The sequence below is a fragment of the Canis lupus genome, chromosome 29 (assembly GCF_003254725.2).
Source record: "Canis lupus dingo isolate Sandy chromosome 29, ASM325472v2, whole genome shotgun sequence".
In the NCBI taxonomy this organism is placed as follows: domain Eukaryota; kingdom Metazoa; phylum Chordata; class Mammalia; order Carnivora; family Canidae; genus Canis; species Canis lupus.
Window position 1 is genome coordinate 16,225,574 of NC_064271.1, and position 13,967 is coordinate 16,239,540.

General features: G+C 39.5%; 1 protein-coding gene across 9 annotated transcripts in view; it reads left to right on the plus strand.

Moving 5' to 3' along the window:
- The window catches only part of ADHFE1 (alcohol dehydrogenase iron containing 1), a 43,142-nt gene extending 30,598 nt beyond the window's left edge, over window positions 1-12,544 (plus strand). For 3 of the 9 annotated variants that reach the window (XM_025477875.3, XM_025477874.3, XM_025477870.3), the window contains one exon: window positions 5,244-5,462. In XM_025477875.3, the coding sequence (XP_025333660.1) occupies window positions 5,244-5,447 (204 nt within the window). In that variant the 3' untranslated portion in view covers window positions 5,448-5,462. Of the gene's footprint in view, window positions 1-1,957; window positions 3,215-5,243; window positions 5,463-10,933 lie in introns of those variants that run through there. The other 6 variants (XR_007407027.1, XR_003147658.3, XM_025477873.3 and 3 more) reach the window with 4 other exon arrangements.
- Window positions 12,545-13,967: the final 1,423 nt, after the last annotated feature.

The window sequence follows — 13,967 nt, forward strand, 5'->3', positions numbered from 1 at the left end:
AAGAGTTTGGTTTTAGCTCTTACATTTAAATCTTTACACTTAGGCCTATTCTGAGTTAATTTTTTAATACACCCTTCCTATTTTCATTCTTTCTTTCACCTTACAAATACTTACTGAGGTCTTACTATATACTATGCATTGAATGGGATGCCGTGAGGAGGAAAATAAAGTCTCTTCATTCCCTCATGGAGCTTACATTCTAGTGAGAGAAGACAGATGATTGACATCTAATCAAATATATAAATAAAATACTAATGAAATCATTTTAGATGATGCTTAGTGGTGTGAAGGAAAACCTGGGTGATGAAATCATGATTTCACATGGAACAGTGTGGGAGGGACCAGCAAGGGTGGTCACAAGAAGTTTTGACTAGAGGTGAAGGCAGCCACATTAGGACCTGGGAGAAGCCCTCTGGGCAAAGGGGAAAGGCTCTGAGATAGGGTGAAGATGAGCATTTTCATGGTAGAGAGGGGACTGTAGGGCTTAAGTGAGACGAACTGATGGGAAAAGAGTCAGAGCTGAGATGAGCAGCAGAGCCAGAACAGAGTGGCATCGGTGGCCATGGTCTTGTCATTGCAGTAGAAAGTCCTCAGAGAGCATTAAGCAGGTTATGAGATAAATTTATTCTGGGGTGAAAAAGTTATCACTCTGGCTGCTGTATGGAGAATGGCCTCTAGGGGGAGAGAGTAGAGCAAAAGTAAAAACAGACTTTTGGAGGCAGGAGTCAGGATGACAGCCGGGTTGTGTAGTGCTCGCTTCAGCAGCACATATACTAAAATTGGAACGACAGCCGGGTTGTGGTGGAACAGGAGGTGATAAAGTGGTCAGATTTTGGATTTACTTCTGAGGTAGATCTGACACATTGATTGGTGGATTAAACTTGTAGAGAAGGAAAAAGGAATCAACAGGACTCCTAGGCTTTTCCCTGAGTGACTGGCTGTCATTGCTGAGATGAGAAAAATGAGAGGCAGGAGAAGTCAGAGTTCTGTCTTGAGTATATGAATTTTGAGATGCCAATACCGCACCCCACACACACCATTTTCATTAATTCAGCAAATAACTGTTGAGCACCTATGTACTGTGTGTCAAGCACTCTAGTAGGCCCTGGGCAGGAAGAGTGAACACAGACCTGCCCTCATGGAGATGAGTACTTATAAGAAAACAAACTGAGAGACCTATGAAAATGGAACCAAAACTCTGGCATAGATCTTATTTAAGCCCAGAAATTTGGATACAGGGTAGTCATTATAGTATCTTTTAATCTCCTGTCCCACTGGGATTAAGGAGACACTGATGGGGGGTATAAATAGCAATAGGATATGCTTTCTGTCTTTGCTGACTCCACTCAATAACGTTGGAGAAATTAAGCAAGTCACTGAATTGACTTGGGAAAGTAGAACTAAAACCTTAGTTAATAAGAAAAAGGAGTCATGTGTAGTCCATAGCTGTAAAATTGACTATGAAGTCAACTTATGACCTAATGAAGTCTTTCTGAATATACTTTAGGTCCAAATTGCAAAATATACAGTCCTTGAAGTGAAGGACAACCCAGTTCTAATTTCCTTGGCAGCACATGCTGTGCCCAGGCACAGGCACTGGGACAGTGCTCTCTGCACAGAGAACCCACCTGGCAGAGGCTGCTGCCCAGTGTAGTTTGGTCATCACTGAAGGTGTTTTGCCCAAGGTGGGTTTGGTTCTGTACTTTAGGCAGAAGGCTATTTCCAGAACATAAGGCAAGGCCAATGGACCTTGAAAGCTTTGTGGGAAAGTGGTGTCACTTGATGAACTTCGGAGTTGGGGATCAGCTGGTATGAAGGAAACAAGAAATATGATTTTTAAAGATATGATTATTATCAAGTCATTGTTTCTTATGGCCAAGTTGATTTACATAACCTAGTAGCTTTTACAAACTAGCTTTTTAGAGCCCTGGGTAAATCCTTTTGTTTACTGTTTCAGGAAAGGGTGACCAAGCTCGCACCACGCCCTCAGTCAGAAGAGGATCTATCTGCTCTGTTTGAAGCTTCAATGAAACTGTATTAATTTTCATTCTCACTGAAAGAATTCCACTGGCCATCATAGTCCTGACAACAAAAGCCGAGCTAGCCAGAACTTAGTCTTTTCATTCACATATAACTTACATGTTACCAGTTTGGATGTGATATAAATTTATCCTGCAGAAGATTCCCTGATGTTCAAAGTCAAGCTACTTCTATACAATTGGGAAAATGCCCACTATGTTAGACCTTGGGCTAGACTTTAGGGATCTGTGTTCCTGCACCAAACCCCACAGATTGCCACTGCTCTATTTATCAAATGGGCAAAAATTCAGTATCTATCAAAAACATAAATGCACATATCCTATGCCCAGTAACCCCTAGTCTAGAAATTTATCTTATAGAAATACTAGCACAAGTGTGTCAAGAAATATGGCAAGGATGTTTCTAGTAACACTTTTTCTAATTAAAAAAAAACAAATTGGGGGATTCCTGGGTGGCTCAGCGGTTTTGTGCCTGCCTTTGGCCCAGGGTGTGGTCCTGGAGTCCAGGGATCAAGTCCTGCGCTGGGCTCCCTGCATGGAGCCTGCTTCTCCCTCTGCCTGTGTCTCTGTCTCTGTGTGTGTCTCTCTGAACAAATAAATAAAATCTAATAAATAAATAAATAAATAAATCTATTGGAAATATACCCATGATATACTGCTAACTTGGAAAAAAGCAGAACAGTTGTATATTTGCATGGTCTGATTTTTACTTTTTAAATTATAAATATATGTCTATTTATTGAGAGAAAAGAAGGATACATAACAATATTAAAAGTTATCACTGGAGAAATGGAATTTGGGGCATTGAGAATCAAGAGAAAATAATCACTTTATATTTTATACCTCTCTTTTTATTTTATAAACGTCCGTATTGTTTGGATGTGTTACAACAAGCACATTCTTTCTAATTTTAAGAGGGCCACTAAAATAAAATGAAAGGGCCAGAGAACAGAAAAAAATATCATTTTGTTTATTTTAGGTCAAATTCATCTTAATTTATAAAAATACTAGTAACTAATATTTAAAGACTAAAACAGATCCAAAGAGGTAAAATATTAGAGACTGATCCTCATGTAAATAAATTATTCTTTTGAGAAAAACACTAACATCTACATGATAATTCCCTCCTTGGAAAAATGTATTTTGTGGTCAGAATAAATGAATTCAAAAAGTAAGCGGTGTTGTTGTTGATAGACTTGCAGCCTTGCAAGTAGAATCTAAGTAGCATGATCATTTGCATCTGTTATTCCCAAGCTGCAGAAACTTCTACCACTCATTTCTCCTCATAAAGGTTACCACACTAAGGTTTTTTGCCTGCTTAAGCTTTGGCAGTCTGGATCTCAGTGTACTTGTGGATTTATCCATGTTTTAAACTGAATTAAAGTTTTAATCAAATAAGTAATGTATATATAATTACATCAGGGTTTTAAAAACGGAAGAGAAGTACATTACTTGCCTTCAACCTGCCCAGGCCTACTTTATCTGTATAAAGGTCTTTTACTTCCTTGAGATCTTTTAAATAACATTGAAGTAATGTTTATAGAGGTTTCTCTATCAACATAAAATATGCTCAGTACCAAAATCTGGTAATACAAAGATAAACACAAAAGAAAATAATCATATTGTACCATCCAGAAGATAGGCAGTATTAAAAATTTGGTTTATGTTTTTTATTATATATATTATATGCATATTTTTGACTTAGAAATGATATCATTAAGATATAGTTTTAATTCCTATAGAACATTCAAATTATTTATATCAAGTGCCCAAAAGGTAAGCATAGGACAGTACCAATAGAATTTCAGTTATGTAAAATAAATTAATTAATTAATTTTTAAAAAATTTTAAAAAAGAATTTCAGTTATAACTTGCAGACCATAAATAGCTAAAATTCCCTCCAGCGTTTCAAAATATCATGGATCTTGAAAGCAGAAGCTGTGGGATTGAGGCAGAGTACAGCTAACTCTCTGCCAATCTGAGATCCTGCAGGAAACTTTAGTAAAAGTTGTTAATGTCTTAAAATACATTTGGCACAGCAAAAACATATGTTCTCCCCATCAACACACCTTCCCAAAAAAGCCCAGGTAAGTTCTAGAAGTTTTATATTCAACAAGGTGATGTAGCATCATTAGAACAGCGTTAGAGGTCAAAGGCCATGGGTTCCACTCTAGTCCCTTGGTCAGTCTTGAGTTTTACTCTATTTGACTGAGGCCTCTTCCATTTTGATAATGTTATGACTCGATTTTATGTATTACTTAGTCCTTAATGTGTGATTTGAGTTTGGGAAATTCGATGTAAAATAATTTGAGACATAAAAATGTATTCTCTATCTCTCTGAAATGTTCGATGCCTTTACTACCAGTAGGCAGATGTCTGTGACTCACCAGGAGGAGTGTTTGGTATTCATACTGATGATGACTCTGTAAAGGAAGGATTTAAAGGTCAAGCATGAAGAAACAGATTTAGGAAGGCTTCGTGTTTTTTATCTTAATACCCATCATGTTGGTCCCTATAACTTGAGAATATGGAAAAGATGTGTTTCTTACCAGCTATTAAAAGTGTTAGATAAGAAATACCGCCCATTTCTGTAACAACAGTGTAAACACTGTTTCTGAGATAACAATTAAGTGCATTTTTCTAAGTCAAATTCTGTTTTTTATTGATTACCTTTAAAAGACCAAAAAGTTCTCAGGGGTTATGGCTCCATTTATACAGATTAATTTACTTGCTAAGGCAAGAAAAAAAACAAAAGAATAGTACTCAGAACTTTGTATAACAGCATTTTCACAAAACTATCATATTTAGTAGAATTTTTTTTCACTTAAAATATATATGCATCCCTAACTTATGATCCAGAATATTAATTTGTTTAAAGTACATCACATTTATGATTTTTGTCAAGTGCCACAATAAACAGCCTGTTTTGTGCTCCTGTCACTTCTCTGTGCACCAGGAGGGCTATGTTGGGCTTGGCATTTTTGCATAGCTGTGGACACAGCTGTAGGGTATTTTCCACTGGTCAGTGAGGGAAGTCTGCTCTTGTAAAATACAGACAAGTACAGTATCAAAATAGCAAAACTTGCTTTCCTGGCCTTTTAACCCTGGGAAAGATTAATGGTTGTTTGGATTAGAAACTGTAGCCTAATGAGGGACTGTTGCCTCTGGGGAGTGGGTCTGAGAAAGGGGACTTTTCACCTCCAGGTCAACATTGCACATGCTGCCTTGCCTCTGATGACCAGCAACCCCAAGCCCAGACAGCTGCCCAGGCCCTCCCATCAGACGCCTGATCCTCTGGGAGCTGGTGCGGAGGCCGGCCCACATCCCCGCCATCACCATCACAATGGTCTGCAGGAGGTAGTCTCCGGGGATGGGCTGCACTTTGAATGGGCCGAAATTGCTTCTTGAAGCCCTAGCCTGAATTACTGGCAGCTGGGGGTGGGAGGGTCTAGTTTTTGTTGCTATTATTACACTGTCTTTCCAACCAGCCCAACAACTCTCAGAATAAATGCATATCCCCTGCAAATTGCAATAACTGTTTGCCATTTTGTCCCATGTGAAATCCCTCATGAAGCTCTGTGCAAAACAGCCAACTTTAAAGTCCCCCTACTTCATTCTTTCTGGCTTTAAATGTTGGCTTTTTAATTTGGATATTTTTAATTGGTTTTCCAATTTATAAAATTGGAAACTGATTAAAATAATCATGAGGGGATCCCTGGGTGGCGCAGCGGTTTGGCGCCTGCCTTTGGCCCAGGGCGTGATCCTGGAGACTCGGGATCGAATCCCACATCGGGCTCCCGGTGCTTGGAGCCTGCTTCTCCCTCTGCCTGTGTCTCTGTCTCTCTCTCTCTCTCTCTCCCCGTGTGACTATCATGAATAAATAAATTTAAATAAAAAAAAAAATTTAAAAAAAAAAAAAAAAAAAAAAAAAAAAAATAATCATGAGCAAAAAAGAGAAAATAACTACCATCATGCCATTACCCAAACACAGCTGCTATCATTTGATATGCTTCCTTTCCATCTTTTTCATTTGGGTGGTGCAATTTCCAGCTCATTTCCCTCAAGGCATGACATTTTAAGTATTTTCTATGTTACCACATAATCTTCATAATCATTATTTTTAAAGGTACACAATGTTTTGTTGAATAGAAATTTAAACATTGATCCTTATTACAGGGCATCAAGATTGCTTCCAAATTTTGACCCCTACCAATGACAAAGCAATGAAATATGTGTATGTGGCTTTTTTTTCCCACATTCTAAATTAACTTCTTAGGTCAACTCTCAAATTGAAATTTTATAGTAGAGTATGGACATTTTTATGGCTTTTGATTAATACTGTCAAATTGTTTATACTCCACTACTGCCTTAACTTTGTGTCCCTTCTCCTTCAATCTTCTCTTCGAAATAAATAGTAGTGTAAGCCAGCAAGAAATGAAACAGAGCTCACATGGATGACCAGGCTAGGCTATTTGTGCAGACCTGCAAGAGTCACCTGTGTTTTTTTTTTCTAATTATATCAGTTTATCTTAACAGTTCACACGAACAGATACAGCTTAAAATTTTCATATAAAATTATGAAATGTACATTAGTGTTACATTATTGTTTCTTAAGTGAACCCATAGATGACCAAGTCTACTTTTGTCACTTACATTTTTTCTCCTTCTAAAACCTTCCATGGGACCCTAAACCTATGGGCTTGTATTATTATATTTATGGTCCCTGGTTTTCCTGGCCAAAAAAAAAGACCCACAGGAACATATAACTATCCTTTGCTATAAGGCTGTTCTAGAACTATCCAGGCCTGTGAGTGCAAGGATTGCTGCACTGGGAAGAGGTAACCAACAACCTTCTCCACCAAGATCCCTCCCTGAGGGTCTAAGTTGCCCCTCTAATCAAAAGCCATTCAAATCTTTGCAATTATGCACATTGGTCCCCTGGGGCTTTAGCAACCTTTACTAAATGGAGACCAATGTGAACCATATACCAAGCATTACATATGAGAAAAGATGTTTGTAAGGCAACATATAAATGGAAAGCTGTCCAAAGAGTACCACCAGGCTGGAGTGGTCACATGAGTAAGAACAGGCTAATTTTCTTTCATTTTTCACATCTCCTCTAATGTACTCAGTACCTTAGCAAAAAAATTTTCCCAAAAGAGGAAGGAGAGTAAGGGTTTGGGAAGAGGAGGATTGGGGTTCTGCAGGTAGGGGTGTTTGGGGGGGGCTAGGGAACGATTACAGGAACTTGACATTTAGCAGTATTTAACCAAACTATTGTCACTTTATAAATACAAATATCAATACACTCTATGAAGTGTGGCAGCCAGTTTACTAGGGCATCAAGTAATTACTGGGGCATCTACTACAGCTGGCAACAATAATAAACTAAAGATAATAACAGATTGAGTCATTTACTGGGCCCTCAACCTGTGCCAAGCCCTTTATCAAGGGTTTGCCCACTCTGAGAGAAGCATTGCTATAGCCTTTTTGCACAAATGAAGAAACTAAGACTCAAGTTAAAAAAATAACACCCAACTGCCAACTTCACACAGCTACTAAGGGGTAGGGACTAGCACTCAATCCCGAGGTCACCCTGACCCTACATTCCCAGCTACCAAGTTTACGGCCTTTCAAGTACCTTCTGTTGTCTGAGAGCTTCTTGAGTTGCATTTAAACACTGTATATGCTTGTGTACAACAAAAATACCTTGAACACAGTAGGGACCCCATAACTATTTGTGGAACAGAAGATTCTATTTCATTAAAAGGGAAAAAAGAAGAGAGAAAGAAGGTCCTGCAAGCCTTTGACATATCAGAGAGAAGTGGAGCTGGCCACGCTGGTGGACACACAGAAGGGTGTTAGAGGTAATGGAGCCACCTTGGGGTTGAAACCCAGCCCTGCTTCTTACTGAGTAACATAGGGTAAACACTCAGATATTCTAAGCACAGCTTTACCTCATAGGGTTGTTATAAACATCAATAGGAAGTAATGTATGCTAAATGTCTGGAACAGTGGCTGGCCCACAGTCCTTGTTCGGTAAATGTTAGTTCTCTTCCCTTTCCTGAATGCTAAGCTTGCAGGAAGCCTTTCATCCCAGCAGCTGACTATCAGATTAGTACAGTGACGTCAGTTATATACTAAGGGCTTCCAAACCTCCCTCAGAAAAAGAATTACCTGGGATGCTAAAATATAGATGTTAAAAATATAGATCAGTCCTTTCCTCTGACCCCCGAGAAATTCAAATCCTGTCAAACAGGCTTGGAGACCAGAGGTCTATTGCATCAATTTGGTTTAAGAAAGTTAAATAGTACTTGGGCCTGTTTGGCATCCTCTCTGCATAGGTGGTGACAGAAACAGAGCAGTGGTCTCAACCTCCAGTGTGCATCAGAAGCTTCCGGAGGGTTGCTGGGCCAGGTCTGCAGCATTTCTGATTCAAAAGGTCCAGGTGGGGAGTGAGAATGTGCATCTGTAATTCATTCCCAGGTGCTGCTGCTCCAGGAACCACACTTTGAAAGGATTGTGATTTTCTCACATATCAAACTTAGCTGGCTCAGATTTCAGCTAGAATTAGCTCTCCCTCATGTGTGGTAAGACCATTAGCCCCCTGAGGAAGGTCAGAACAACACCTGAAACTTACCTTAGGACTTCTCCACCAGACTGGGCATCCATCCCTGGGTGCTGCCCTGCCTCTTCCCCACCATGACTGGCTCACCCTGTAGCTCCCGCCTCTCGCTTCCACCGTATCTTCAGGATGAGACCTTCAGGATGTACCCATCAAAGGCTGAGCAGAAAGGGGATGTTTGCTTATGACTCTAGCCTTGGTGGTATTTGCTTCAACCATGACAAGACCATTAAAAAGTATATGAAGTATCAGAACGCTGAGTTTCATTTCAGTATAATTGGTATAAAGAATATAAGACTCCCAGCTATGAGGTAACCAGACTTATAAAACTGCCCTGTCTAATCTGTTTAAAAAAGAAACCAGGGGTGCCAGGATGACTCAGTTAGTGAAGTGTCCAACTCTTGATCTCAGGTCAGGTCTTGATATCCAGGTCATGAGTTCAAGCCCCACATTGGGAGCCTACTTAAAAAAACATAAAAACCCTCTGTGTTATATTCCTATTTTAAAAGTTCTGTTGTGAAAAGTTTCCATTTTAACAGAAAAGGGGATGTATAGTGACTACATACATAGATATAGCAGTGTGTGTAATTATTGGTAAAGTAGCTCTATGGATACAAATCAAACTGTGCTTCAACGGCAAAAGTGCCAAGAGGGGACGCCTGGGTGGCTCAGTGGTTGAGCATCTGCCTTTGGTTTCGGGCATGATTCTGGGTCCTGGGGTCCTGGGATCTAGTCCCACATCGGGCTCCCCACAGGTAGCCTGCTTCTTCCTCTGCCTATGTCTCTGGCTCGCTCACTCTCTCTCTCTCTGCCTTTCTCTGTGTGTCTCTCATGAATAAATAAATAAAATCTTAAAAAAAAAAAAAAAGTGCCAAGGCAAGGAAAGGATGGCCACTTACATCCAGTTAGAAAAAGACAACCCAGAGGTCCTGCTGCTCACTCAGAGGCACCACAGGGCTCCCTCTTCCAGCTCTTCTTGTTGACATCCAGCATTAGTTACCTACCACATGCCCTTATTACCTTTAAAAAATAAAACTGCCAATTATTTTACCAGCAAAAGGTGGTTTTATTTCGGAATGGCAGGGAATTGCTATCAAGGACAAGCCTGCAGAACAAAGGGAAGGAAGAAGCTGGAAGGGCTGTTGTAAACAAAAAGCCCATTGAGGTAAACTGGTAATTTAAAATATAGTGGCTTTCCACTGGCTGAGTTAGGACTGTCTCTCACTGGCTGGGCTGTTGCTGAGGGAGGAGGAAAGCCTCTCTCCTCCAGGGGGATAGTGAAGTACTCACTGCAAGATCAGGTTGTTCTTATTGGGTCTGCTATTGACAAGTGGTAGGGCCGGAGAGCACCCCCTGCTGGCCTCCAACTCCATTCTAAATGAGATATCCTTTTATTAATTTTCACACCCTTGATAATTTTCACATCCTGGTTTTGGATGATCTCACCAGAAATGAGCACAGGCCAGGAAGGCTGTTCCCTTGTCAGGCTACTGAAACACCAAAATCTATAGATTTAAAAATTTTGACTTAAAATTGAGTAGAGAGGTGCCTGGGTGGCTCAGTTGGTTAAGTATCTGCCTTCCACTCAGGTCATGATCCTGGGGTCCTGGGATCAAGGCCCACATTAAGCTCCCTGCCCCTCAGGGAGTCTTCTCCTTCTCCTCTGCCTTTCCCCCCAACTTGTGCTCTCTCACTTTCTCTCATGTTCTCTCTCTCAAATAAATAAATAAAATATTTTTTAAAAAATAAATAAATAAAAATAAAACTGAGTAGAAAAAGATATTCCCTAACTTTGTGGAGGGAGAGAGATGGAGCAGTTCCCAAATTTTCATTAATTGCCACGCATGCCCCAGTCCAGCCAATAGGAGGAATATCCTCTTTGTTAGCTTAGATCCTCCCACCTTCCTTGGGTGGACTGGGGTTACCCAGTATGATGGACTGAATCGTTTCCTCAAAATTCATATGTTAAAGCCCTAACTTCCTCCACATGTGATTGTATTTGATGATAGGGTCTGTAAAAAGGTATAAGGTTAAAAGGGATCATATGTGTGGACCTCAATACAATCTGAATGGTATCTTTATAAGAGGAAGTTCATACACAAAAGAACCACAGAGGGGGCACCTGGGTGGCTCAGTTGGTTAAGTGTCTGACTCTTGGCTTCAGCTCAAATCATGATCTCTGGGTCATGAGATCTAGTCCCGCATCAGGCTCTGTGCTCAGCAAGTCAGCTTGAGATTCTCTCTCTCCCTCTCCCTCTGCTCCTCCCAGCCCCTCACCTCAAATAAACGAATAAAAAAAAAAGGAACACAGAGATGCATGCACACAGAAGAAAAACCATGTGAAGATAAGATGGACCAAGGAGAGAGGTTTCTGGAGACACCAAACCTGCTGATATCTGATCTTGGACTCCAAGCCTCCAGAACTACAAGGAAGTAAAATGCTATTGTTTAAGCTGCCTGGTCTGTGGATTTTATTATGGTAACCCTCATAACCTAGGATTTGCTGGCAAATGACAGTATTGAAGCACTTACATCAGAAAGAGCTGAAAGCCGCTGGTAGAAGAGAAAGTAGTAAATCCAGAGGCAAGAAAGAGCAGAAAAGACTTAAGCCACCAAGCTAAGTGTAGAGAGAGTAGTCTTGGAGGAGGTGAGCAAAGAGGGAGAGATTAGGAACAGCCAATGAGCAGGGCACTGGAAGATAGAGTTGTTTGGTTTGGTTCTTAAAGTCTGGCTCTGTGTTACAAATGGAAACGCCTTTGGAGTTTCTTGGAGATGGCAATAATGATATAGATTGTTTTAAAGTTATTTCTGCGGGTCAGACTTATATTGTGATGCTTTTGCTAAATGCAACACCAAACCACAGTGATTCAAGTGACGAGGAGTTAAGATTATAATTTTAAAATAGTATAGCAAGTGCAGTGATTTAAAAAAAAAGTCAGGAAGGCTTTATGAAGGAGGTGACTCCTGTATTGAACCATGAAGGAAAGTCAGAATTAGATAGAAGTTAGGACATTCCAAGTAGAATGAATAGCAGGAAGAATAACCTGGAGTAAACATGGAGTGAGCAGAGAGTTTTCAACAGTTCAGTGTTGCTGGGGTGTCACATGCAAGTCAAGAGGTGGTAAATTGAGGCTGGAGATGTAGATATGCCCCAAGCCTAGTGCCTTGATGGAACTTGGAATGTATCCAGAAAGGTGGTAGAAACCACAGGGATGGGCTGGGGTGCCAGAGATGGATCTGTATTATAGATCAGTTACTTGGGGAAGAAGTTAGATTAAGTAGTTACTGATAACAATTATAGAATAACAAAAAATGTATAAATAGGTTAATATTTCTTTCATCATTCTCTGTAATTTTTTTCATTTTTATTTGGAAATAATTGCAGATTCAAATGCATTTGAAAGAAATAACTCAGAGAGATCCCATATATCTTCACCTAGTTTCCCCAATGGTAACACCTTGCACAACTGTAGTATAATATCACCAGAAAATTGACATTGATACACTCCTTCCACCTTATTCAGGTGACCACCACTGCAGTCCAAATACAGAACGGCTCCATCACAAGGAGGCCCTGTGCTACCCTTTTAGAGCCATAGCCACTTCTCTCCCTCCACAACCCCTGGCAACTACTAATCTATTTCCCAATTCTATAACTTTGTACATTTTAAGCATGAAACTTTTTGAGATTGGCCTTTTTTTTCCACTCAGCATATTCTCTGGAGATTCATCCAGTTTGTGTGTCCCAACAGTTCCTTCTTCTTTATAATTAAGTTGTATTCCATGGTATGGATGTGCCACAGTTTGTTAACCATTCAGCCGCTAAAGGACATTTCGACTGATTCTAGCTTGGGGCTACTATAAATAAAGCTGCTACAAAAAAAATTGTGTACAGGTTTCTGGATGAACATAAGTTTTCATTTCTCTGGGTTAAATGTCTAAGAATGCCATATGGTAAGCACTTGTTTAGTTATGTAAGAAACTGCCAAACTGTTTCAGGGGGCTGCACCATTTTACATTCCCACCAGAAACGTGTGAGTTTCTCCACATCCCACCAGCATTCGCTGTTATCACTATTTTTGATTTTAGCCATTCTGGTAGGCATGTAGTGAGCTCTCGTTGCAGTTTTCATTTGCATTTCTCTAATGGCTAATGATGTTGAACATCTTTTCAAGTGCTGATTTGCCATCTGTATATCCTCTTTGCTAAAATGTCTGTACATGTCTTTTGCCTATTTTCTAATTGGATTATTTTCTTACTATTGAGTTTTGAAAATTCTTTATATTTTCCAGATATAAGTCCTTTGACAAATATGTGGTTTGCAAATGCTTTCTCCCAGTCTGTTGCTTGTCTTTTCATCTTCTTACAGGAGGCTTTTTTACAGACCAAAAAGTTTTAATTTGCTGAAGTCCAATGTATAATTTTATTTTCCTTTTATGCATCATGCTTTTGGCATCAAGTCTAAGAACTCTGATTAGCCATAGAACTCTATGATTCCTAAAAGTTTTACATTTAAGTCTATAATCCATTTTTAGGTGTTTTTTGTTGTGTTTGTTTTTTAAGAGAGAGAGAGATTGTGTGAGCGGGGTTGGGAGGCAGAGGGAGAGGGAGAGAGAATTTTAGGTAGGCTCCACACCCAACACAGAGCCTAATGCAATTGATCTCCTGACCCTGAAATCATGACCTCATCCAAAATCAAGAATCAGACACTCAACAAACTGAGCCACCCAGGTACCCCTCCACTCATTTAGATCAGCATTTCATTTTATCAGCATTTGTAATTATTAGGGCACAGTTCATAAGCATGTTTTGTTAGTTTTATACCTAAGTATTTAATTTTCATTACAGCAACCATAGATGGTATTTTTAAAAATTTCTGTTTCCACATATTTATTGTTAGTATACAGAATTGTGACTGATTTTTGCACATATATCTTACATCCTGCAACATTGCAAAATTCCCTGAGATTTTTCTACGTAGGCAATTATATCATCTGCAAATAGGGACGGTTTGATTTCTTAATATCTAATATGTATTCCTTTTATATGTTTTTCTTGCTTTATTGCACTGTCTAGAACTTCCAGTACAATGCTGAATAAGAGCAGATATCCTTGCCTTGTTCCTGATCTTAGGAGAAAAGCATCCAGACTATAACTATAAGGTTAGCTGTAGAGTTCTCTAGGTGCTCTTTATGGACTAAAAGAATCTATGTCACCTTTTAAAAATAATGTAAAAAAAATAAATAAATAAAAATAAAAAAATAAAAATAATGTAATAACAGAGAAGATTTTATTTTTCTCTG